This window comes from Tympanuchus pallidicinctus, unplaced genomic scaffold, assembly GCF_026119805.1.
Source record: "Tympanuchus pallidicinctus isolate F22 unplaced genomic scaffold, pur_lepc_1.0 scaffold8, whole genome shotgun sequence".
Lineage (NCBI taxonomy): Eukaryota > Metazoa > Chordata > Aves > Galliformes > Phasianidae > Tympanuchus > Tympanuchus pallidicinctus.
The window spans coordinates 43,748,468-43,772,546 of record NW_026294802.1 but is presented as its reverse complement, the minus strand read 5'-3'; the positions used below and the strand labels follow the sequence as shown (position 1 = coordinate 43,772,546).

General features: G+C 42.2%; 1 protein-coding gene across 3 annotated transcripts in view; it reads left to right on the top strand.

The window, feature by feature from the left end:
• Positions 1-21,398, top strand: part of TRABD (TraB domain containing) — a 29,252-nt gene extending 7,854 nt beyond the window's left edge. The window contains exons 2-10 of one of the 3 annotated variants that reach the window (XM_052669211.1): positions 2,132-2,195; positions 4,524-4,602; positions 7,134-7,300; positions 8,553-8,693; positions 14,563-14,673; positions 15,602-15,741; positions 17,894-18,066; positions 20,052-20,163; positions 21,068-21,398. In XM_052669211.1, coding sequence (XP_052525171.1) covers positions 2,172-2,195; positions 4,524-4,602; positions 7,134-7,300; positions 8,553-8,693; positions 14,563-14,673; positions 15,602-15,741; positions 17,894-18,066; positions 20,052-20,163; positions 21,068-21,245 — 1,125 coding nt within the window. In that variant the 5' untranslated portion in view covers positions 2,132-2,171 and the 3' untranslated portion in view covers positions 21,246-21,398. Of the gene's footprint in view, positions 1-2,131; positions 2,196-4,523; positions 4,603-6,887; positions 7,003-7,133; positions 7,301-8,552; positions 8,694-14,562; positions 14,674-15,601; positions 15,742-17,893; positions 18,067-20,051; positions 20,164-21,067 lie in introns of those variants that run through there. The other 2 variants (XM_052669214.1, XM_052669213.1) reach the window with 2 other exon arrangements.
• Positions 21,399-24,079: the final 2,681 nt, after the last annotated feature.

Sequence of the window (24,079 nt, the reverse complement as noted above, 5' to 3'; positions counted from 1 at the left end):
AAGCTCTATTGCCAGAAAAATGCGCTTTATTCAATTTAAACTTCAGAGCTGGATTTCAAAGTGTAGCCTGAAGTGATGTAGCCGAGCACGTTGTGTGGTGTGTTTAGTTGTTTTTTCTTTAAGAGAATAGTGTTGACTTCACATGCCTGCTCCATACAGTCCCTTCAGCTTTGCTGCCTCAGCTGTTTGTGCAGGTATTTGTTCACCTGAGCTTGAAAGGCCATGGGGAGGGGAAGTGGGGTATTTCCAGCCTGGCTTGGTCATGCTGAGGGAGGACAGTGTGAGGACGGGCTGCTGTGCCGCCAGGAGCCCTGGCTGGACTGTCGCTGGGCTGTGTGTCTGCCCAGGGCCGCTTGGTTGGGCTTGCACAGACATCTTGAAAACTGTGTAGCACAGAAGTGCTACTTGGCTTCACCTACCCTTCCAGCTTGCTCTGACACTTGGCTTTTTTGCACTTGACCCCTTAGAAAGGAAAAGGCAGGGTCGCAGTTTTACCTTCATGGAGCTTTCGCTCCGAAGAGTAGCAGAATCCAGGCTCTTGGTTGTGTGGAGTTTGTCTCACCTGCCCCACAGCTGCCCCCTCCTGTTTGCTGGGCCATGAGCACAGGCAGTGCCAAAGCGTGAATGGCTGGAGCCGCTCCATACCACGCAGAGGGAGAGGTGCCAGCTGCCCAAATTACACGTGCGTGCTGCTTGCTGCTCAGCCAAGCACTCTTTTTATAGAAATGTCTTTTAAGCAAAGCTAGAAAGCAGTACAACTCACTTCAAAAACTTGCTGGAAACCAGGGCAGAGTGCTGATCAGACTCAGGAAAATCTTGCATTTGGCAAAGGAGAATCTTTTCTACCATTGCTGCATGCAAGCAGCCACCAGGCCCCAGCAGCTTTCCTCCCAGTGGGGCAGGAACCAAACATGTCCCTTGGCAGTGGGGCTTGAAATGTGTTGGGCAGATAAGGGGTCACAATTGCCGTCTGCCTGGCAGTGTCTGAGATGCATGTGTCGGGGGAAGAACAAGATGTCTTGAGCAATGTCACTGCTCATTGCCTACTCAGGCGGAGGGATGAGGGAAGGGGGAAATCTGATAAAACCTAGCAAGGTGTCTCCAGTGTGTGCAGAGCTGCCCAACACAAGTAGTAAAACTTCTCTGTGGTGTAACAACACTGTTGGCATGTACAGAATGGGTCAGAGGGAGGTAATCCAAAATACCTTACTTTCTTTTTTTTCTTCTGCAAGTGCTTTGCTGTTTAGTGGGGATCGTAGTGAGAATAAGCAGAATGAATCACAAGTTCAGCATCTTGTGCAATCCCCTTAGGGTGCTATTGGTCAAGTCCTAGAGCTTTGCTGGCTTCAGGGATAACTTCTGAACTTGGAGAATACGTGCAGGAGAATGAGCCTTAAAGCAGAAAAAGCAGAATGGAAACAAATAATGGAAACCAAAGATCTGTAAACCCACTTCCCAGGTTTTTCACATAAATGTGCCTTTTCTGATGTCCTGGCCCTGACATATTTGTGAACTTGTATGTGATAACGTGACACTGACCAGATAATGTGTCTGTTTCCCTAGTTGATTATTAAGACTGAGACAGCTTTTCTGTCCCTTGCTGTGATGAAGTGCAGACAATTTCAAAAATTTACATTAAATTATCTTAAAATCATACCTCATTTGGGTGACATAGAGCTACTAACCTAGTTGAACAAGATTTTTGCTATTACTGAAACCTTTTTGACAGCCGCTGTATTTTAGACTGCTTATGAATGAACTGGATGAAAAGAGCAATTTTGCAGAATACAGGAAAAAAAAGTTCAGAGTTCCCATGAAATTTGTTCTTGTTCCACATATTCTCAGAATGTGTGGAAAACAAAGGCTATGTTCTGGTTTTAGAGCCAATTCAAAAATTGGATTAATGAGACAAGGCCGCTTTACCCTGCTGACGTTGTGGTGACTTTTTTTTTCTGCAGAGTTGAAAAGGTGACGTTTGAACATGTTAAGTTTGTTGTTCTTATTTCTACAGCTTCTGTCAAAGTGTTTGTAGAGCTGCTTCTGTTTCCAGCCCTTCTCCTGTTTCATCAATGAATGTTATGGGTTTTGTAATCAATTTATGATTCTCATCCATTCCTTTTACTTCTTGCAGTTCTTGTGAGATTGGTGAAAATTAAGCCTACATTCCAGGGATGCAAGAGGAGCAACAGCCTGAGGTAGGAATTGGAGTTGAAGGTTTTCTTCTCAGTGTAATGGAAGGAAAGGCTGAGATTCTAAGTTAGCTCTATTCTTTCGTAGGGAAAGTCTACAAAGTCGGGTACCAGGGCTACCAGCATGACACCCCTTTAAAAATAGAGGAGTGAAGGGCTCATTGCTATTGCTTTGCCACATCTAGAGCAAATGCTCAGCTAAAAAACACTATTTTTCAACATAGTCTCCACCATTTGCTGCGCCTTTTAACCAGCGATGAACAAGAGCCTGCATGCCACGCTTATAAAAACCTGCACAGTGGAGGTGACCCACTGCTGAAATGCACCACCCGCCACCTGGCTGAGCTCACATCCACTGTTTGGTCTGTAGCTCAGCAAGCAGTGATGAATGTCAGCGAGTGCTGTTTTTTCCACATGGAGGAATTCATTGTCACACCTTTTCTTCACACTTCCACGTCAGATGCCATTTGTCTGACTGCTGCTGTATGTGGCAACAAAGTTATTCTGCCAATGGAATATTGGCAGGAAGGTTCAACCTCTACTGCCATATCACCAAATCCACCTGTGATGTCATGAGCCGATCATAAAATAGGAGGCATAACTTTCGGAGCAGCCTTCATATATGAATGATTTCCACTGTACGTAGTTTAAGTACCTTGCCAAATTAAGCTCAGGTGTTTTTTTTGTTCTTAGTTCCATTCCTTTTATTCTTTTGTATATTTTTCCAGTGCAATAAGGGAAGTTTAGTTGAACTTTTTGCTAGGAAGTGTTGGTTCACGTGTTCTGTGTCTTGTTAACAAAAAAAGGAGGGGAGGGGAGGAGAGAGTGGAAAGCAGGCTCGTTACAATAATAAAGCCAGCAGAAGTGACAGAACTAATTCTCTGTTACATTGAAGTACCTTCCAAAATGTTTTTGTGACTAGACTGAGGTATGCAAACAGTAGTCAGGCCATATGTTGTGATCAAAAGCTGAGCTGATGTTTAATTAAATCTGAGAGTGTAATTCCAATTTGCAGCATAATTCCAGTTTGCTGTTGTCCATGAACAGGCACTGCTTTGCAGTGAGAGGATGGTGTGTTATTGCAAATGCTTTCAGCTTAGTGCTCTAGACCCATTGTACTTCTTGGTCTTACTCCAGGAAATGCAGTAATAAATTTTGCCTTACCTTCAGTGGATTATACCACAGTAATGCACATAAGATTTATTATCTAAAAATTGCTGTCTGAAACAATGGAGTGTGAGAAGAAATTACTCTTGTTGAAACTCTTAGCAATGGTATGTGCTTTGCACAGTCCTGTTTAAAGCTTGCCAGGTTAAGTAGGAAGTTTAATGATATTGGTTACTAGCTAAAAAGCTGCCATCCTTCAGGAGAGTTTGGCCACCTGCTTGCTGACTTTGATATTGCCTTTTGTTTGGAAAGTACTTAAATGATTATGGATTCACATCCTTCCTAACTATTTGACTTAGTGTTGTTAAATAACTTCAAATTCTCCCAGTAATCATCCTGATTGAGCTTAGAATTAATATAGTTGCCTAAAAGTAGCTTATGGTTGAGTGTTCTGAGTCCTTAAGCCTTCATTTTTACCAGCTGTTTTTCCAGCTTGGATGGCACAGACTAAATTGTTTGAATTTTATGAAAGGATTTTTAAAACTGCGTGCTAGTTACAAGTAAGAATGCTTTCTCAAGTGAAAGGTATGATATATACTTGGAGTGATAATATTTTAAAGACAGTCTTTGGAAATCTTCTCCATCCCTTCTCATCCTTTAGCGGGCAAAAGCATGGAAACACTTAATTTCACATCCTTCTGACTGATTTCTGCTGCATATGAAAGTCAATATATGCCCAGATTTTGTAAGGCTGAGTCTGCCTGCTGTGCATTAACTTACCTTAACAGGATGAAATATCTGGGCAGGCTCTTCAGGAATGGACCTGTGTATACTTGAGAGCTATTAGTCTGTCAAGAATGACGAAATTAATGCTGACTACTTGTAGTTAAAAGAAATATGCTGTCCGAAAAGTGGAATAATCAGTGCACGTTTTGGTTTCCAACACAGAGATCTTTATATCACCATTAGGGTTACTGTAAATCTGTTTGGTTTCTTCCAAAGTCAGACATTTTTTAACTTTGTGTCAGGTGTAAGTTATCGTCTCTCGTAAACAGATCAGAAAAACAGTTATAAAGCCACGGATGTTTTGCACTGTTGACACTGCTTAAATTATCTAGTTGCTTGAATATTGCACGTAGGCTCAAATCAAGCAAATCCGCAAGAGCAAAGATGCATTAAAGCATTTCGTTATAATTTCCTGCTTCCTTTTGAATTTGTTTCATACAGGCTGCTGCAGATCCAATGTCTTCCTCTGACGTACCAGAAGATGGCCCAAAGGAAACGTCAAGTGTATCGCAGAGTATCTGTATGTTTCTGGTTTGGCTGGGGAGGGTGTGTCATGTTGGAAGCTGTTAACCTCAATGTCCGTGCCTTTTCCTTACCTAATAAGGCCAAAGGGCGCTGTGAATGAGCTCATGTTGGCTTCATCTGTTTGTGATTAGTAGAAAGACTGCATAAAGCACATTTGAAAGGAGCGATGATGGCCATTGTGCTGCTTTCCTGCTTTCACAAGAGTGTAGATTGCTTTATTTAACACATGCTGTCTTAAGTTTGGTGTGTAAAAGATAGATAAGCACTCATTGGACTCCTTGTTTTGACATCTAGTGTTACAATGTTGAATCAGTTGTAACAGAAGGAAAACCTTGCCCACTCCATAATGATAATTTTTTGAATAGGAATAAGATAGGAAGGCCATGCCTGCGGGATATGAGCATAGGAATATTTCAGCCAAAACTGTCTTGTGAAGACTGGGAGAAGTGTCAGCCTTTAACTTTCAATGAGGAGGATCAGATGATGACAGTCATTCCTCTCTAAGGAGAAGAACAAATGCTTCTTAGGATTTGCTTTCTGTTTATTGATACAGCATTGTGACACAAGTATATGCAATCCTCCCTTTTGAACAATGGGGACGTTCAGGTTGTGCTTTCTGGCAAGTAATGGGCTGAGAACCACCTTAGGGCAGATTGAGTGCAACCTGACTAATGCTGAAGTTGCTGAATGACCACAGCTTTGAGAAGAAACAATCATGGGAGCAAACTGAGCACTAAGTATAGCTATGGGAAAAGCCTAAAGAAGAATTGAGACCTATAGAAGCAGATTAGTTTGTGAGAGCTTTTTCTCCAGATTTAGAACTTGGCTTCATTTACAAAAAAAATAATAATAATTAAAAAAAAAAATTCCTGAGAATGTTTTTCTTGAGTATATCCTTAATTGATAACGTCTGTTACTTTGCTGTTATGAGAGCTTTTTTTTTTTTCACATGAAACATCATTCTGTTCAGCTCTGAATATGTGTTTGAGGTGGAGGCTGGAAAAATTAACAGAATGGAAATCCTTTAAGGATTACTGAATATGCAGAAACCACTTTCAGTTCAGGTAATCTGAGCCATAAATGGTTGTAGGCAAGGAGATCTTTTGGAGAAAGCACCGTGCGTGCTTTCCTGACTCTTACTCTCTTCCCTAGGTACCCACTTTTGACTGCTCTCGTAGACCATATATATGATTAGGTAGATTTTGGTTGATCTAAACAGCTGCTTTGATGATGCTGAGCACTACAAATGCAGCAGTGCTCCTTCTTTTTACAGTTGTGTCTTCCTCTCTGCCTCCTTAGCATCAGCTTTGCCAGCAGATCAGACCATACTGATTACAGCATGCCATGTTCTTGAGTACTAACAATGTAGTAGTGGGCTTCTAAAATGCTAACTAAGAAGGATGTTGGAGGTGGATTTGGTTCTGTTTTGGTTTTTACGTGTGGTCCTTTGAGAGAAATATTTATAGAACAGATCTGGGGCAGCATGACTGAAACAGCCATGAAAAAATAGAGAATGTGTGGTAGGAGACTGTATTTTGTGTGTGTGTGTGTGTGTGTGTGTGTGTGTGTGTGTGTGACATCCCACTTATGAAGTGCATGCTGACCTTTTTCTTTTGGGATTCCTGGCTTTTGGACCACTTTAAGTCTCTGCTGACTTGTGCAACAGCTTGCCATGGAAACAGAAATCTATTTTTCTCCTTGATGGCTTGTTTGTTTGTTTGTTTGTTTGTTGTAAGATCCACTCCAGCTTAAAGAAAACTCTTGTGAAGTTACTGTATTTCCTGTTGGTATAAAATCTCTATCTCAGTTGATGAAGCTTTCTGGCATTCCACAAGCAACAGTGGTGGAACTGATAGATCTTTCAGTTCTCTATGGCAAGCTTGATACAGGGCTGAACTCATTTTATACCAGTGTGGTCCTAGTTTGTTGTTGAAACCGTGGGAGAATTGTTCATTTCCTGACCCAAATGCCTATTAAGTTTTAATTTTCAATTGTATACAGATTTCTGGTGTGTTCGTCACACAGAAGGCTAAAATTTATATTGGCAGGTATCCTACATGGTCCAACGTGTACTGGTTCCTTTACCAGCATACTCGTAGCACCATACATATGTTTCTATCATTTATGCAGATAAGATTCCAAGAAGGAACGTTTTTGCTCTAGAAATGAAGAAATGCTTTTTTTTCTTTTTTTTTTCTGATTTAGTATATACCTTTTCTAAGTATTCTTTGCTTCTCTGTCCGCCTCACCTGCCACACAGCTTCTCTTTCCCTTACTGAACTGCATGGACAACCTGTCCCAGTGTCCACAGGGTAGGAAACCTGGACTGAGACCCATGCTTGGAGGCAGCCTCTCCAGTGGTGGCACTCTCAATGATGTAGCCTCAGAATTGAATGTAAGATTACAGTGGTAAATCAATGGCCTTTTAGCTCTACTCTGCTGTTCAGTGGCGACATTTTTGTTCTCTGTCTTTCTTACCTGCATTTCTTAATCATCTGTGCTTTTCTTTTGTCTTTACAATCGCAGCTGATGCAGACGCATTTAAAATTCTTCTGGAGATGAAGATGAAGAAGAGGCAGAAAAAACCTGCCTTACCAAGCACTGTGACTGAGCTCGACACCGAGGACGGTTCTAAAGTGTACGTGGTTGGAACAGCCCACTTCAGTGACAGCAGCAAAAAGGATGTAGTGAAGGTAGTTTTGAATTGGAAGCCTTTCGGCACCGTGTTGCTAGTGTTAACTTATTAAAAATGTCACAAGGCAGAATGAAGTCCGACTGTTCTTTGCTGCAGCCTCTAGATCCTGTTTTTCATATGATCTGTTGGAGGACTTGACAGCAAGGTGGGATGAGCACCTCCCCTATGAGGACAGGCTGAGGGAGCTGGGCTTGTTCAGCTCGGAGAAAAGAAGGCTGCAAGGTGACCTCATTGCAGTCTTTCAGTACCTAAAGGGTGCCTACAGAGGGGAGGGGAATCAACTCTTTGAAAGGGTTGATACGTGTAAGACAAGGGGAAATGGTTTTAAGTTGAGGGAGGGGAGATTTAAGTCGGACATCAGGGGGAAATTCTTTACCCAGAGAGTGGTGAGGTGCTGGAACAGGCTGCCCAGAGAGGCTGTGGATGCCCCGTCCTTGGAGGTGTTCAAGGCCAGGTTGGATGGGGCCCTGGGCAGCCTGGTTTAGCATTAAACGTGGAGTTTGGTGGCCCTGTATGTGGCAGGGGGGTTGGAGCTTCATGATCCTTGAGGTCCCTTCCAACCCTGGCCATTCTGTGATTCTGTGTTACTGTATGGTTACTGTGATGAGGATGTGATGAGAGGATGCAAAGCCTTAGAACAGGAACTGCAGTTCTTGGCTTCTTTGTGTCTGGGATGTGTCATACTGAGCTGTAAAACCACGCTGCCCATAACTTGAGAACGTAGTCAAAAATACAAATGGGTCAGAAGCACTAGTGGAAGTGGGAGCTATTTCATACAGGATTTTATGCAAAGCCTGCAATTCAGAGTGGCTTTATTCTCTGGATCACAAGAGGGAAGGAATATTGTATCAGAATCAACTCTGGCTCTTAATAAAGTGTGGTTTTTTTTGTTGTTATTTTTAAGTAAAATTTCAAGTGGTCACAGGCTGTGGGTAAAGGGACATTGCTAGTGTGAAAAAAAAGAAGCACATATGATTTCTTTTGTTGTCTTTCATCATGATTTTCTTTTGTTGTCTTTCTTCCTGTCCCAAAACATCCAGTAGCTCGGGCATTTCACTGTCATTTTCTTCATTTTTCTCAATAAATAGCTCCTTTGGGAAGTCTTGCTTTCTCATTGTTATTTTATTTGAAAATGATTGCTGGAATGTGCTTTTAAGACCCTTTTCTCATGGAAGTATCAACATTGGCTGTAATTCTGTTCAATCATTCCTAAATTGGTGTAAAAAATACATATAATTCTTCTCTTTCAGACAATACAAGAAGTGCAGCCAGATGTGGTTGTGGTGGAACTGTGCCAGTACAGAGTTTCTATGTTAAAGATGGATGAGAAGACTTTACTAAAAGAAGCCAAAGAAATAAATCTGGAGAAACTTCAGCAAGCTATAAAGCAGGTATGATTTCCACAGTGAGAGTTAAAGACTGGATGAATTACTCCTGATACGAGTTACAACTAAAAAAGGTATTCCTGCTAGCTGGAAACTTAGCGGTGTTTATCTAGGTGAAGATGCCACGGTGGTGGTAAGTTGTACATAGGTTGGTATTTTGTTTTTAGCTGCAGTGCTGTGGGCTTCAGTTGCACTGCTGAATTGTGCAGGCAGGTGTTGACCTCAGCAGGGCTCTTCCTGTGTTTAACAGTAGTTCCACTTCCAGGACACGAGTACTTAATTGTAGTGTTCCACTAATCTATGTAGATATGGTTACTATCCCTGCAATCTGCATCAGTATTACAGCTACTGCAGGAGTGCTTACTTTTGCTATTGTCTGTAGTAGTCTACTCAGTTGCATTCCTCCTTTTTGGTAGGGTGTTGCTTTTGGTTATTTCCATTCCACTTGTCTTCAGAGTAGCTGCTTATTGACTGTTGGCCTTGATGAAGGCTGTTTAAAAAAAACTGGGCAGATAAGAGTAGATTACTGTTTGAATTACTGCTAGTCTGGCAGTTTGCCACTGTTTTGGATGTGTGGGTGCATAGCGAGTGTTGTCCTTCAGTTTTCAGTTTTTCCTTATTAGTCTGTATTTAACTAATTTTAAGGTAGGCCCAGTGAAACAGCACTAAGTCGATTCTGAAGTGATCGTGGGATGTAGAATAGTAATTTTTGGGAAAGTCAAAAGCTTTTGCAGCATCCATCTGGGTGAACAAACTCACAGACTTTGGTGTGTGGTGCGCATACGCTGCAGTTACGTATTGGAATGATTTTATTGATGTAACTGGAGAAATTCCAGGACTGCATCCTTCACAGGAATATAAAGTACATCCACGTAAGGTGTGTGAGTGGCTAGGGGCAAATCTGTGGTGTCTTTGTGTTTCACTGTGTCTTTCACTGCAGTCTTTCTGACTCATACAGTTAGGCAATAATGTACCTTTCCTGTTTTCTTTATTTATGTCCAATCAGAGGATAGAAGATTGCAAAACATCTGCATGTTGCGTGAGTTATTGCATCCATCCATCTCTTTTAGGCAAGGTGGATTGCTTGGATGCACGTAACCAAAATAATGCATCTTTACAACAGAGCAGCGTAGTTGAGGGTCTTTTGACCTGGCAAACAAGCACAGAAGCTGCCTTTGTTTTATAAAAATAAATTTTAAAAAGTTGTTTTATATCAAAGCCTAAATGCAGCCATTTTTACTGTGTAAAGTTTTTCTCTTTTAAGAGGACATTGGAAAAGGACAATGAAAATAAAATGCCTTACATTGCAAAATAAGTAGCATACAGAGAAGAAAATCCTTTGATGTTGATTTGTGTTGGCAGCTTTTTTATCAGCAGTTCCTGTCAGAACTGAAAGCGATCCTCTGTTCAGGCTGTATGGGGTCCAAAATCAGAGTAACAACGCAAGGATCAGTACTGTGACAGCTCAGCCTCTTTTCTCATGAGAAGTGATGCAAATGCTAGTATTTGGATGTTGTGCCTTTAAAGAATGTATTTCTCCATGTATGAGCTCAGCCACAAAAAAAAAAAAAGTCTCCCTTGTTTGATTCTGCTGCACTGTGAGTTATATAGGGAGCACTAGGAAACAGTCCAACTGTCTTGTGCTAAGATAGTGTCTTTGGCTTTGTAGTAGGGAAAAAGCAGTGAGCCAGTAAGTTGCTCTGCCTGCTTCAGTTGTCACCCCCCCATTTCACGGTGATGGAACTGGCAGTCGGGCCAGAAAGTTACAGCAAAAGTTAAAACTGCTTGTAACTTTCATCCTGGGGTATCGAATTAGCAAAATAATGCCATGTCTTTCTGTTGTGGCTCTAAAGCAGTGAAAATGGATTTCATGCTTAATTACTGAAGTTGGAAGCTGAGCTGAGTGTCCATGTGAAACTGTTGCACGTTTGCAATTTATCCGTGGTATTCACAGCTTGTCAAGCATCTGTTGGGGGTTTAGAAAACACTTCCTCCGGCTCCACTTTGAATTTCAAAATTCTTACAGTGGTTTACAGAGAACTGACTGTTTGCTTTCCATTAAGTGCAGACTGAAATTTGGCTCAAATGTGTGTTACCTGAGCGGTTGGCTTAAACCAAACTGGTAAGACTGGTTTGGTCATCTCTTCTCCTCAGCTTCACATTTCTGCCTCCCTTCTGTGTCCCTACTAGAGTTCACATGGCCATGAGGCTGCCTGAATAGGGCATGCTTTTCAGCTGTGTTATGTCCCTGTGTTGCTCTCCTGTTGTTGTCTCTAAGGAGGGAAACTTTGGGAGAGGAAGAAGTAGGCTGGTGGCAGCAAAAGCTGAAAGGGGCTTGTTTTAACCTACTCTTCTGGGATGAGTGTACCTGTGCAGAAATATACTGTAATGATTTTTATCATGCTTCTGGCCAATGAAAAAGCTGTTACTAAGCTGTGCAAAACAGCCCTTCATGCTTAGTTAGCCTACACAATTTTCTGTTAAATAATAGACATTGTGAATTGGTAGGTGAAGAGCACCATATGTATGTGGATCTGCACAGGCTGCTTGCTCTGGTGCCTTGAAGGCTAGCCTCCAGTGCACCTGCAGCAGTAGTAAAACGAGTTCCAATCTCTGCTGGCCTGGCTGTGGTTGTACAGGGTTACATCCATGGCATTTAGTGTTGTTTTGTTTTGTTTTGTTTTGTTTTCTTGAAGAAACCCAGGGCTAAAATACATGCTGCTTGTTTCTGCCTGCAGTTCTGTAGTTAGGCTGTTGGATCTGTAACCTCTGACACAGTCAGAGCAGCTGCAAGCTGCACTCCTTAGGCTGCATTCCCATACATAACATAAGCACGGCTGTGCTGTCTGAAGGAAGAGCTGTCTGCTCCAGAAGGCCATTGGCAGTTGCCAATAGTAGATGCCTGGAGAAGAGCGTGGGGACCTGTAGTCAGACCTTGCCTGGGCATTCATCTCTTCTGCCATCCTGTTTGGTGCCTCCAGCAAAATGCTAGCTGTTTTATTACCTATATTCTTACCTTCATCACAGAAAGCTGGACAGAGCCAGCAGTGTGCGTGTGCAACCCAGAAGGCCAACAGTATCCTGGGTTGCATCAACAGAGGGGCGGCCTGCAGGGAGAGTGACTGTCTGCATTACTGTGCTCTTGGGAGGACCCATCTGGAGTATTGTATCAAGTCTGGGGCCCCCACTACATAAGGGATGTGGAAATGTTTAAGTGGGTCCAAAGAAGGGCCAGTAGGATGATCATAGGGCTGGAGCATATCTCTTGTGAAGAAAGATAGAGGGAGCTGGGCTTATTGAGATGGGAGAAGAGAAGACCCTGGGGAGAAACCTCACTGTGGCCTTCCAGTATTTGAAGGGAGCTTATGAGCGGGTCCTACACTTTACATGATCTGATAGTGATAGGTGCGGGGGGAGACTGCTTTAAATTAAAAGGGGGGAGATTTAGATGGGTGCTAGGAGGAAATTCTCTGCTCAGAGGGCGGTGAGGCACTGTCATAGCTGCCCAGAGCTGTGGTGCCCCATCCCTGGAGGCGTTCAAGGCCAGGCTGGATAGAGCCCTGGCAGCCTGAGCTAGTGGGTGGCAGCCTGCCCACAGCATGGGGATTTTTAGGGCATCTTTAAGGTCCCCTCCAACCTAAGCCATTCTGTGATCACTCCTCCATTCTCAAGCCTCACTAGAAGAGATTAAACACACTACGTACTCATGCATTTGATATTTCTGTGCACGCCTTCAAGTATTTTGTCTTCACAGCTCTCATCCACTAAAGACAACACAGTAGCGTGTGTTTCTGTTCCATTCCTTTCCTGACAATCCTTCTCATTTTACTTGCATTCTGCCTACTGTGAAGCACTGGGCTTACAGAATTGCTACTTCACATTCCCTGTCCTATGTGCTGGTAGCTCCACATCCCTCTGTCTGAGCAGTTGAATTTCTTTGCAGATATGCTTCACTTTGTGTTTATAGCTGTGAAGTGGGTCCTTCAGGATTTAATACTCTGTTGTGGTCATCTTTCTCTTATCTGACATGGAATAATCTGGTATTGCTAACAAACTCTCTTAGTGTTTTGTTCCTATCGTTGTTCCTGCATTTTGCTCTTTATTCCCACGCCTTCTGACTGGCCAGTCACTGCTGGTTGGTGCTATGCATTGCTGCTTGTCACCTTTTATGTGACAGGCACTTCTGTGATGCTGAGCAGATGTGGCAAGCACTGAGTTCCGTGCACATTAGGAGCGAAAATGAGTCAGACACTTCAGAGGTGCATCCCTTTGTTATCCAGCAGGGAAAATCTTCCCATTACTGTGTAAAAATGTAGACTTCAAATATATCAATCCAGTTCTAAAGGGTGGATGAGCCCACAGATGACCTAAGTTTGCATTATCTTAGTTTTGTTTGTTTGTTTATCTTCCCTGAACTTCTGGAAACCCTTGTTTCTGTGGCTGTTGAACTCAGTCTCAGATGCTGACTCCTTTTCACTGCCTTTCCTTGTCTCTCCCCAGCAGCACGGTGTCCTGTCTTTCTGCTTGGCATATTCATAAGATGACAGCTGTATGTCAGTTGGTTGTTCCTGTAACATGCCTTGCTTGCTGGTTTGTAGCCTGATGAAGCAGATGCATAGCTAGCTTTGACAGTAGCTGCTCTCCTCTTCTGCCAATCCTTAGTGACTCTAATCTGCTTACCTGCAGAAACTGCCTATGGCCTTGGGAGAGACTGCACAGGTATCAAAGCTGGCACTGGAAGGGTTGCTTGAGTGTGTCCATGGGAGCAAGTAGGGGAGACCAGCATCTTCCCAGTAACTTTGAGCAGTCCTATCAACTCTGTCCCATGTAACCTCACCTTCAGTCACGTGTAGCTGCTGATGTAGTGGGAAAGCTAACCTTTGGTGAGGGAGAGGGGAATGCCCCTTTTGGTAACAGTATGGGATGATGCCAGATCGAAGGAGATGCATAGCTAGGTGACAGACTGTTCTTGGAGACAGGTAGCACTCAGTTACTGGGTCTTTTTCGTAAGAACAAGTGGAGTAGGACAGCCAGAGCTGGATGAAAGAGCTCTGAATGGATTTGCAGTGATGTTTTCATCTTTGTTTGAGGAGCTGGGAAGGGAAATTTTGCTTAAAGGTATGTAGGGGATTGTTCTCTTCTTCAGTAAAGAAGTCTGCATTGTTGTGTCTGTTTCAGAAGGTAATAAGATTCTTTGTGCAAGGAGGGGCCTTCAGTATGCTTGTAAGTGGGAGTGAGTCAGACCCAAAGTTTTCCTTCTAAGGTCTCATGTGCTGAAGTCATGCACATCAAATTCTTGCACAACCTTGAATTCTGTTTCTGCAGCTGTTAGCCTAACTGGTGCCCAGCACAGTGCTTCACTGGGATCGTGGGAGCATTTATTTCGAGACCACTGGCTATTTCTTCTAAGTATCTCTATAACATGACTGTAAATCCAATTGAACGTACTTTTATGTTCCCCCTTTTTTTTTCTTTTTTTCTTTTTTTTTTTTTCTTTTTTTCTTTTTTTGCAACCAAATCCAGAAACAAAAGTACAGTATGTATGGCAGAACAGCTCTTACATCATCAGTCAGGTAAAATAAATGGAGACAGAAATAAATTTGGCTACTCCCCTGCCTTTTGCTGTCATCCTTTTTGTTGTTGTTGTTGTTGTTGAATAGAGACTGCACACCACTGAAAAAGTCTCTTTACAAATGATAGAAGCTGAAACAGAAGAGCTGCATTCATCAGGGAGTTAGCTCCAAAAAGTATCCTCAGTATCCCTTCTTCACTAAGATATTCAGTGTTTCTTCATGATTGTGAACAGTGCATTCTTCTGAGAAATCCGCACAGTATGATAGTATTTCTTTTTAACATTCTTCTCCTTTTCCACCAGAATGGAGTCATGTCTGGACTGATGCAAATGCTGCTTCTGAAAGTGTCTGCTCACATCACAGAACAGCTGGGGATGGCCCCAGGAGGGGAATTCAGAGAGGCTTTCAAAGAGGTGCGATCATGAAATAGTTTTTCTGAGGTCAAATTTCTGGCCTTTTGCTTCCAGTGTCAGTAAATAAAGGCATTAGTTAGAAAGGGGCACTCTGTGGCCATGTTTTTGTTGAAGCCTATGAAGTGGTAAAAGCCATCTTTGGCTTCAAAAATACGAAGATTCATAGCCCTAAATTAGACAAAAGCAACTCCAAAAAGGCTTCAAGTAAGTGCTAATTTTGATGGTATTTGTTTCAGTTTATTTTGTTCTTGTTTGAATAACTGCTTTTGAATTTTGGGTGTGGATCCTGGTCGTACTGTTGGTGGTGTCAGGATTTCAACCTATGGAAACAAATCTGTCAGGATGAATTAGAGTTGGTTAGCTCTGTATCCTTTTCTGAAGTGGCTGTTTGAGATTGTTAAACAGGTATGCTTAGATAATTTTGTTTTACTGTTTTGCACTAAAATGTGTCAGCCTTAGTTACAGCATAGTCTCTCCTGACATTGCCTTCTGGTACCCTGCATCAGTTTTTGTTTCATGAGCTCCTCCTGGAATGCATTTTATCGTGACAGACCAATAGGTTTGTGATCCTGACAAAATCCTGGTTAAAATCAAAACAAGCAAAATCATTTTCCCTTGGATTTTATTCAGATCTGTGAAGATACTGAGCCACATCTGTTCATCTTAAGCAGTTCTAAGCAGGAGCTTTCTATCTTGGTAAAATAAAATTAAAGGTGGCATTATGACTCAATGTTTTGTACTCCTGTAGGAAGTTGTATACTCAAAATTTTGTTTACGTGGCCAAAATATTTCTTGCTGTCTAACTGTGACTTGCTGGTTTTTTTTGGTTGTTGTTAAAATAACTTCAATCACATAATAAAAATTATCTTAATAGTGCTCTACTGTGATACAGTATGTGTTGACTAGTGGTTTTTATCTTCTTTTCCAGGCTAGTAAAGTACCTTTCTGTAAATTTCATCTTGGGGACAGACCCATCCCTGTTACATTTAAGAGGGCGATTGCTGCACTTTCTTTCTGGCAAAAAGTCAAGCTTGCCTGGGGCCTTTGCTTCCTATCTGACCCAATCAGGTATGAATAAACATCCCATATGTTTAGCAATGAATTGTTCATCTCTTCTGTGTGGTAGGAGCCTGAAGTTCTCAAACCCAGACTGATGTGGTGAGACCTCACATTAGTGAGAGAGAAAAATATACAAACAGTCCTCAAATAGTTCACATTTTTAAAAAGAAAGCTGGCTATCCTGCTACATTTGTTTGAATAATAGCATTTTGATTAACTCTAGGTCATTGATCACTTAAAAGTAGATGATTTTATGCTGAAAATAAATTCTTAGTACTGCTGTGTTGATACTGTAAATGAAAGAGAGTAGAGCCTCATCATAATGGTTTCATTCAGATTTCCAAAGGACTTGGGCCTGCTGTACTAAGTCATGTGTAAATCAGAGCAGCCTGAGAACTGAATCCACATCATCTGCTGTCTGAGCAGATGTTGGGAACAAGAGAAAATGTTTGAAATCTCGACAGTGTGTCAATCTCTTAATGACCATGGCCTTTACGAGGGGATGCTGTTAGGTTACTGTCTCACAGTAATACTTGTCAGACTATTTATTCCCTTGCTCAGTTTGGTTTCCGGTGCCCTTTAAAGAAACCACTGTGCCAAGTTTGCTTCCTCTTTGCGTCTGGACACCAGTAGGTGTGAAAACTTGCTTGACCTGGGTGGCAGCATGCCCAGCTGTCACCCTGAGTTCCATCTGCTCCCATCAGACTTGCTGTGGTGGGAGGCTTGCCAGAAGCAGGTTTGCAGTGCGTGTGGACCCTGAATCTCTGTGCCTCTCGTGCTCTGTAACCAGAACTCTGCACACCTCATTGAAGTGATTGATGTCAGTTCTTGCAGGCGCTTGAAGTGGGGCCAGGGCTGGAGCTGGTAGCCTTGTTTCTCAGTTCTAGCATTTACTAAATTGTTGTTACCTGTAAACACTTGCTACTTCATCTGTAAAATGTTGATCCTGCTTTCAATCCATTAACTGCAGTTCATGTGCAAAGTTTTGTTACTTAGGAATCAGATACCAAGATGAAACTGTTTCCAGTTTCTGGTGGGAGCTGGAGAATGTGTTTCTCAGCAAATTCTCACATTCATGCTGATGTGATTTTTTGGTTTTCAACTGAAATATTAAGATAATTAACAATAAATTATCTTTATAACACAGTAATATTCTAAGTGTTGTCTTACAGTTGATTGATGTGCTACATCAATGTTTTAAAAATAACATGGGTAGGAATTGAAAAGGAAAGGTGGGTGTAATTAAGAAGCTGCTGGGGTAGGTGCTGCATAGATGAGTTCACTTACTCATCACTATGAGATTCTACTGAAAATGGAGTAATAACTCTAAATCAGGTTTGGCAGCCTGTTTCCATGCTCTGTTGAAAGTTATCAGTGCCTTTTTTTGGTTGTCTGCTTTTTGAAGCATCCTTTTGATGTCAAACTTCAGAAAGTAAATAGATAAAAATTTTGGCATCGTTCTCCAGCAGGCAGTGATGCAAAGCCAGATGATTTTGTTGCCAGACTGTGACTGTGCCACTGCTGTGGCTGCAAACAGAAGGTTGACAGCACCCATTTAAAAAAGTAACAGTAATACAAAAACTCATTAAATTTGCTCCTGCAGTTCTAATTTATTTCCAGTCTGTTTCTGTTCTTCCATTCAGGGAACTGATTAATAACTCACTGCCCTGCTGAAGACCTGTGATCGACACAAGCACTACAGAATCCTTTCCACCCTTGCAGACTGTGCCTGGCAGTGTGCTATTTCCTTCCTTAAATAGAGCCTTCATGCATTCAGTGATCAGATGTGCTCCTCAGGAGCTCTCTGTTGCCTTCTTTAGACTGAATATACAGTAAAAGTGGGGCACTGTGATAACTCTTTCCTTTGAAGCCCTGGTGCTTTTCTGCTGTTGTCAGCCTTTAAATTGGGAAAGGTGAATTTTTGGTTGAGCTGCCTAAAGGCAAGTGACCTCTGCTTTGCCTTTCTCTCACTGTAGAGGCATTGTTAAGAATGCAGCTTTTCAGGCTAATGCAGGCTGTTCCTCTTTCTGAGAGGAGAGCTGTCTGTGCGGCTCTATGTGAATAACAGGTATAGCGTTGGATTCTTTGTATTCATCGGTTTGTCTGCACCGGGCTTTAGAAGTGTAGCACAGATACTGAGAAAACGTAACCTTTCTTTCAGTAAAGATGACGTGGAAAAATGCAAACAGAAGGATTTACTGGAGCAGATGATGGCAGAGATGATTGGAGAATTTCCTGATCTTCATCGAACAATCGTCTCGGAACGGGATATTTACTTGACCTACATGCTGAAGCAAGCAGCAAAGCAGATAGAACTACCTCGGGCTTCAGAAAGTAATTGTTTTAAAGCAAATACCTTAATCAGTGTGTTCTTTGTGTGCTGGTACATATCCCAGCTCTTTGTGGGAAGACTGTGGGGTTCTGTGTGTTTATCCAAGAGAGATGCCGCATATCACAGAAGATTGCAGTGCTTGAAAAGTTAAGGGGCATATGACTCCCCTACTGCAACCTCCTGTAGAAGAAATCTCACAAAGCAATAGACTGCTAATTATGCTTCTTTTCTCACTGTGCTGTTTAGACCTGCAAAATACTGATTAGTCTGACAGCTTCTTCAAAAGGCAGGCGTCTGGCATTACAGCACAGCATGGGACAGTCTAGACGTGCATCACCTGTCTCGCTATCTCACCAAATTCATTGTCACCCGTAGCTGCTTAGGCACAGATTTCCTGCTGAACTAATTACTTCTAATTTTCAGTATTCATCTCAATAAGCTTTGCTTATTATAAATTGGGCTCCTGGGAACCCTGGTGATATGCAACAAGTATGAACTCTGTGTGTTTCAGCAAGGCATAGGCATATTGAATATTTCTCCAGCCTTCACAAGTATTTTACTGCCGTGTGCAATCTGCATCCCCTTTGTGTAAAGAAATGTGTGTATATACGTGCACACATGCATACTGAAGAAAGGGTTGCCTTCTTTTCGCTGTCTTGTTTATAAGTGCTTCAGTGCAGACCTCTGACACTGTCTCCTGATTGTAAAAATAATGTACTACTTCTTGCACTTCCCTTGTCTATTATTACTTCAATGTTGACTTGGTGAAGCTTCATCAAAAACATATTGTTAGTGCAGGTAATGTAATCAAAGGAGGCATAGAATCATTAAGGCTGGAAAAGACCTCTGAGATCATCTAGTCCAACCGTTCATGCATGCATTCAGTCATTCAATCAAAGGAGCAGACTGAAAAGTAAGTTTCGTTGTTATTCTTTGCTGGATCATAAGCCACAAAGAAGAATTGTGTAGTGAGTCCTTTGTTTGTTGTTCTTTTTGCCTTTCTTTAATTCTACCTTAAGAGTAGAGTTTGTGAATCACAGGTTCACTGAATGCCTGGGAAACTGAATGGGTTTTACATGCGTTGCAGAGGATTTAGAATCAAAGATGGGACTGCAAATGACAAGAATGTGAATGCCTCACCTGACTGACAGACCTCTGCTGCAATGTTTTACTAAATGAGACAGTGCCAGAGGTGGTTTTCCTAAGCTGCATGTCGCTATTATTACTACTTTTCTCATATTGTTCTCATGACACATTACCAATTTTCCCAGTGAGGGAGAGGTAATCCAAAAAGTTTTGGGATTAATGCATCAGTTTCTCCTGAATGTTGGCTGGTAGATGGGAGGTTAGGGTGAGAGCTGCGCTGTGTTGTGGTGGAATGGTGACCAGCTACCCGGCTGTTGCACACTAACAGCACAGGTTTTGCTGTTTCTTGCTGAGGCCGGGTCTGTAACGGCACCTCTGTAACAGGGTCAGGTCTGATCTCAGGCCCTGTTCTCTGGCTGTCCATGGCTGCCAGCCTGTGCCTTCCCATTACTGGGATTTATGCCAGCTGTTCAAAGCTGTGATCAAAGCTCTTCTTGGGAGAGAGCAAAGGCCAGGGCCGTACCCCATAAACAGCACAGAAGCATGACCCACACAGGGTGGGGAAGAGATGGATTTGGAGGCTCAGCAGAGCTTGCATCTGGAGGCTGGAGTGTGAGCCCTAGCCAGTTCTGCTTACTGGAACAAACATTTCCTGACAATAAGAAGTTATGCTAAAGTTTGAGGGGGGGGGGGGGGGGGGGTGGGAAGAGGAAGAAAAGCAACAAATTAAAAACATGAGGCATTGGGTGAGACATGGAAATATGTGTAATTTTTGATGCATAGTAACGAGTCTCTGCTGCTTCGAAAATGCTGTCTTGTAATCTTGCACGTTACCTGTTCATTTGTAGCTTGAAACTGGTTCTTCTACAAATGTGTTCCTTTGTTTCCATCTCTTCCCTAGCTGAACCTAGGAAATACATCCCTGCTGTTGTAGTTGGTGTGGTTGGGATGGGTCACGTACCTGGAATTGAAAAGAACTGGAACTCTGACTTAAACATTCAGGAAATAATGAGGTATGTCATCCTTCCCCATGTCTTGCCATAGCAGCTTCACTTGCTCAAAGTCAGCAATGATTGGTTTGTTTGGAGGTTTCTTGGTCTTTTGTCACAGCTTACAGAAATGCCGCTGCTGCAATTGCTGCCCTGTCAGCTCACTGACTTGCTGTGCCGACTGCGTACAGCAAAGGAACAGAAACTGCCAAAGGAAAGGAGTGAAAACAATAGATAGTGGTATATTGAGGGAAGGTGAGGTGAGAAAATGCCACTGTCTGGAGGAAAAAGTGTCAGTCTACACCCAAAGGCTTTTCAAGTGAAAATTCAAATGTGGTCTGTATAGAAAGTGACCACAACAGGCTTCTGGCCTAGCATAACTTCAGTGTGGGCAGTGTTCAAGCCACAGATTTTCGCTCCAGTGTAACTGATAAAATAGGTGTATGTGCTTTATAAAAGAAGAAACTGTTCAGACTGTATCCTGTAAAGCCACAGAGGCTGGGACTTAGCAAAACGTATGAGGGATTACAGTGTGACCTGTTAGTATGGGTAGGGCCTGCAGTGCTTTAGGACAACTAAGTGCAAGAGTTATTGGTATTTTTCCTAAAAGCTGAGCATTGCCTTAACTTCACTTTTTAAAACAATATAAAGCAAATTATGTTTGAAAGATTACTATGCTAAGGTTCTTCTCATTGAAATCTTTCTCGGTTCGTGCTGCTGCAGTGCAGTTGCAGAGCAGTTGCATCTTTGTGTTAGTGACTGCCATCTACTGCAAGGCTGGAGTTCTTCACATTTCTACACGTTAGGTCTTTGCGTGTTGCAAAATGACTTTGGAAGTCCTCTGAATCAAAACGTGCGCGTTTCTCAGATGCCTGTTTGTTCCAGCTCTGCAGATGTTCACCACTGTTTTATGTCTCTTTTGCCCCAGTGTGCCTCCTCCATCAGCTTCAAGTAAGATTTTCAAATTTGTCATAAAAGCAACAGTTTTTGGACTGATGGGTTATGGCTGCTACCGAATAGGTCAAAGGACGGTTCAGTTTATTCTCTCGATGCCAGCAGCACAAAGCTATCTTCAGAAGCTGACAGAAATACGGTCTCAGCATTGAACGTAAGCGGAGGCACAACGTGAAGAAAGTGGCTGAGAAAGGCGATGGAGGCAACAAATGTGAAAGAAGAAGGAAATGAGGATTCTACTCAGAGGCGATGGGTGTGGAGCAAAGCTGAATTGCTGTATAATAAAAGATTTGATACTGAATTTACACCAGCTATGATCTGATGAATAAGTTTGATTCCTGGTGCGTTGCATGAAACCACATGATTCCAGATTGAGGCAAATGTAATACGTGCACAAATATATATTATATATATCTATACGGTGTGTGTATATATAATATATATTAATAATGATGTAGTACAGACAGCTCAAAGAGTGTATGCTCGTGACTTTTTTTCCAGGAGAACAGAACACCAAGTAACCAAATTGGCTGCATCTGCTGTGAAATTCAGGGACACTTGCTGGAGTGATCGATTTTCTTTCCTCGGGTATAATAATACCTAGCGGTCCTTTCTGGTGCCAGACACTTTACACGTAATGCAGAAGGGCGTCTTCTCAATGTGTGTTTTATACTTAAAAACATTTAGGCTTTTTAAAGACTTGAAAGCTTTCCAAAAATGTCAGAACTGTACAGGCAGCTGTGTGTTCACCACTCGGATTTCTTTACAAGCCTTACTGAAGAATGGAAGTGCTGCCTTTAGATTGCATCCCTCCTTACCACCACCGGTTGAATTGTCTTCTGCGTAGAGAAGGTAGAGCCACGCCATCAGAATGCAATGTGTCAGATGTTTACAGGACACTCTGTTCCTTTAGATTAGGTTATTTAAAGTGTATTGTTTAGCCAAATCCTGCTGGATTCAGTATTGTAAATTTGAGACTAGAACTACTGTACAGGTTTTGTTTCTCAGACCTTTCGTTATCGGGACAAGAAGTCTGGAGTTGATCGTTCCTGCTCCTCATTTTTGATACATGAAAATATTTTATTTATCAATGTAATTTCTCAGTGGATGAATATTTTAATCTATTTAATAGAAAAGCAATGTTCAACTTAGTTTTTCAAACTAGCGATAGCATTTTATTTGGGTTACCTGCTATTTATACATAGAATAATGGGTACATCAGACTGCTGTGATTTTTAAGATTTTCCAGAACAGCCATCTGTCACCCATCTCTTTTATTTTATCATTTGGGCTGATACATAATAGGAGGTTTTGGTACCATCTATACGGGGTTTTCGATGATTGTGAAGTGCCCTCTGCAATCAGCTGCTCCCAGTTCCGCAGTGCAGACAGCTTTGATTGGCATATCAGAGTTTTAACCCGATGTATTTCAATGGAGTCCCATTTGCTCCTCAGGCTCATATACAGTTGCTCACTGATTAAAGTGGGGTTTTTGTTTTTACTGATTTCTTTTGTGACTGAAAGATGAGAACCAGTGTGCAAGGCAAGAGGAGGAAAACATGTTGTACTTTGTGTTTCCTTGCTGCTTTCAGTTGGTTCAATAAAATCAACAGGCTGGGTGAATATCAAACAGCAGGGTGAATGTCCAGAGCCTTGTGCTGGAGGTCGTCCCACAAAGCCTGTTGGTGGCTGGAGGCCTGTATGTGTACCTGCCAGGCCCTGCTCTGTGCTGGCAGGGGCTTTGCTGGGATCCGGTCTGTCCATGCAGCCCGATGCTCTGCTGCCTCGCACTCTGCAAATGCTGTGTGTCCCCCTGCAGCAAATCCCTGAAGTACGTGTTCATCTTCAAACCTATGAAATCAAACCCAGTCCTGCACTTAAGACAACGCATGGTGTGTTTCTGGATCTGGGCCTTAGAGCTGTGCAGGGAATAAACCTGAGCAAATGAGAATGGCAGCAATTCATACTTCGTGAACACAAAAATGTGATGGTGGTACAGAGTGGGATGGAGTCAGGTCCTTCTCATTTTCCATCAGTCAGTGCTTGAGGAGCCCCCAGCCGTCTCTTGTGAGACTGAAAACCACGTTGATGATCTTTTTAGAGAAGACTGGAGTGACTGCCTCCATTCTGCTTCCTGACTTTTTTTGTAAAGGTTTAATGCATTGTTTACAGTTCGGCAGTCCTATTTGAATAATTCTATTCCATGTTACATGCATTATTAAGAGATGAAAGCAGAAGCTTGACCTCCTTCTTCTCCTGGCTCTCCTGACATACCAAAATATTGTTGTTGTCTTTTCTTGGTTTTGTTTTTTTTGTTTTGAATTTGGTTTTGTTTGGCTTACTTTTTTTTTTTTTTTTTGAGGTCTTTTTAGCTGTTAGAGTTCAAAATATATCGATGTCTTGCTTTAAGATACCTACTGATCTTTAAGGTATCTGCAGATATTGTGAAAGCTCTGTAGATCTTTCATATCTGTGCTCAGGTAATTTTACACAAAGGAAAACAAATCTAAGGTAAATTTTAGACATGAGCCTTAAACTCGGGTGGGACTAATGCTAGACTGTTGTCATGGAGCATTCTCGCAGACTTGACATCATATGCTGTTTAGAAGTGCAAGCTGTCCGCTTGTTGATCAGCCATTATCAGCAGTTACTATCTTGAGTCTTTGTTTCACTTTTTCTTCTTTCTTTTTAAGCATATCATCAGCAGATATGAAGGAGGCTGTCTGGGGACAGAACTTGCAGTTTCTCCTCGCTGTTGCAAACTGGCACACGTATGCACTGTTTGCTCAGTGGCACTTGAAAGCCCGATGGATTTGCAGTCCTGTCTGTCAGTCCTGCGAATCCAAACCTGACTGCCCAGTGTTGTGTATCTGATGTGTTGTACTGTCTGTGTAACAATCAGTGCTTTAGGTCCATTCTTTTCTGTTCTAGTCAGTCCTCAGTGTTAGAGCATCCTGTAAAACTTAACTCTGTTGAACTGTCCCAG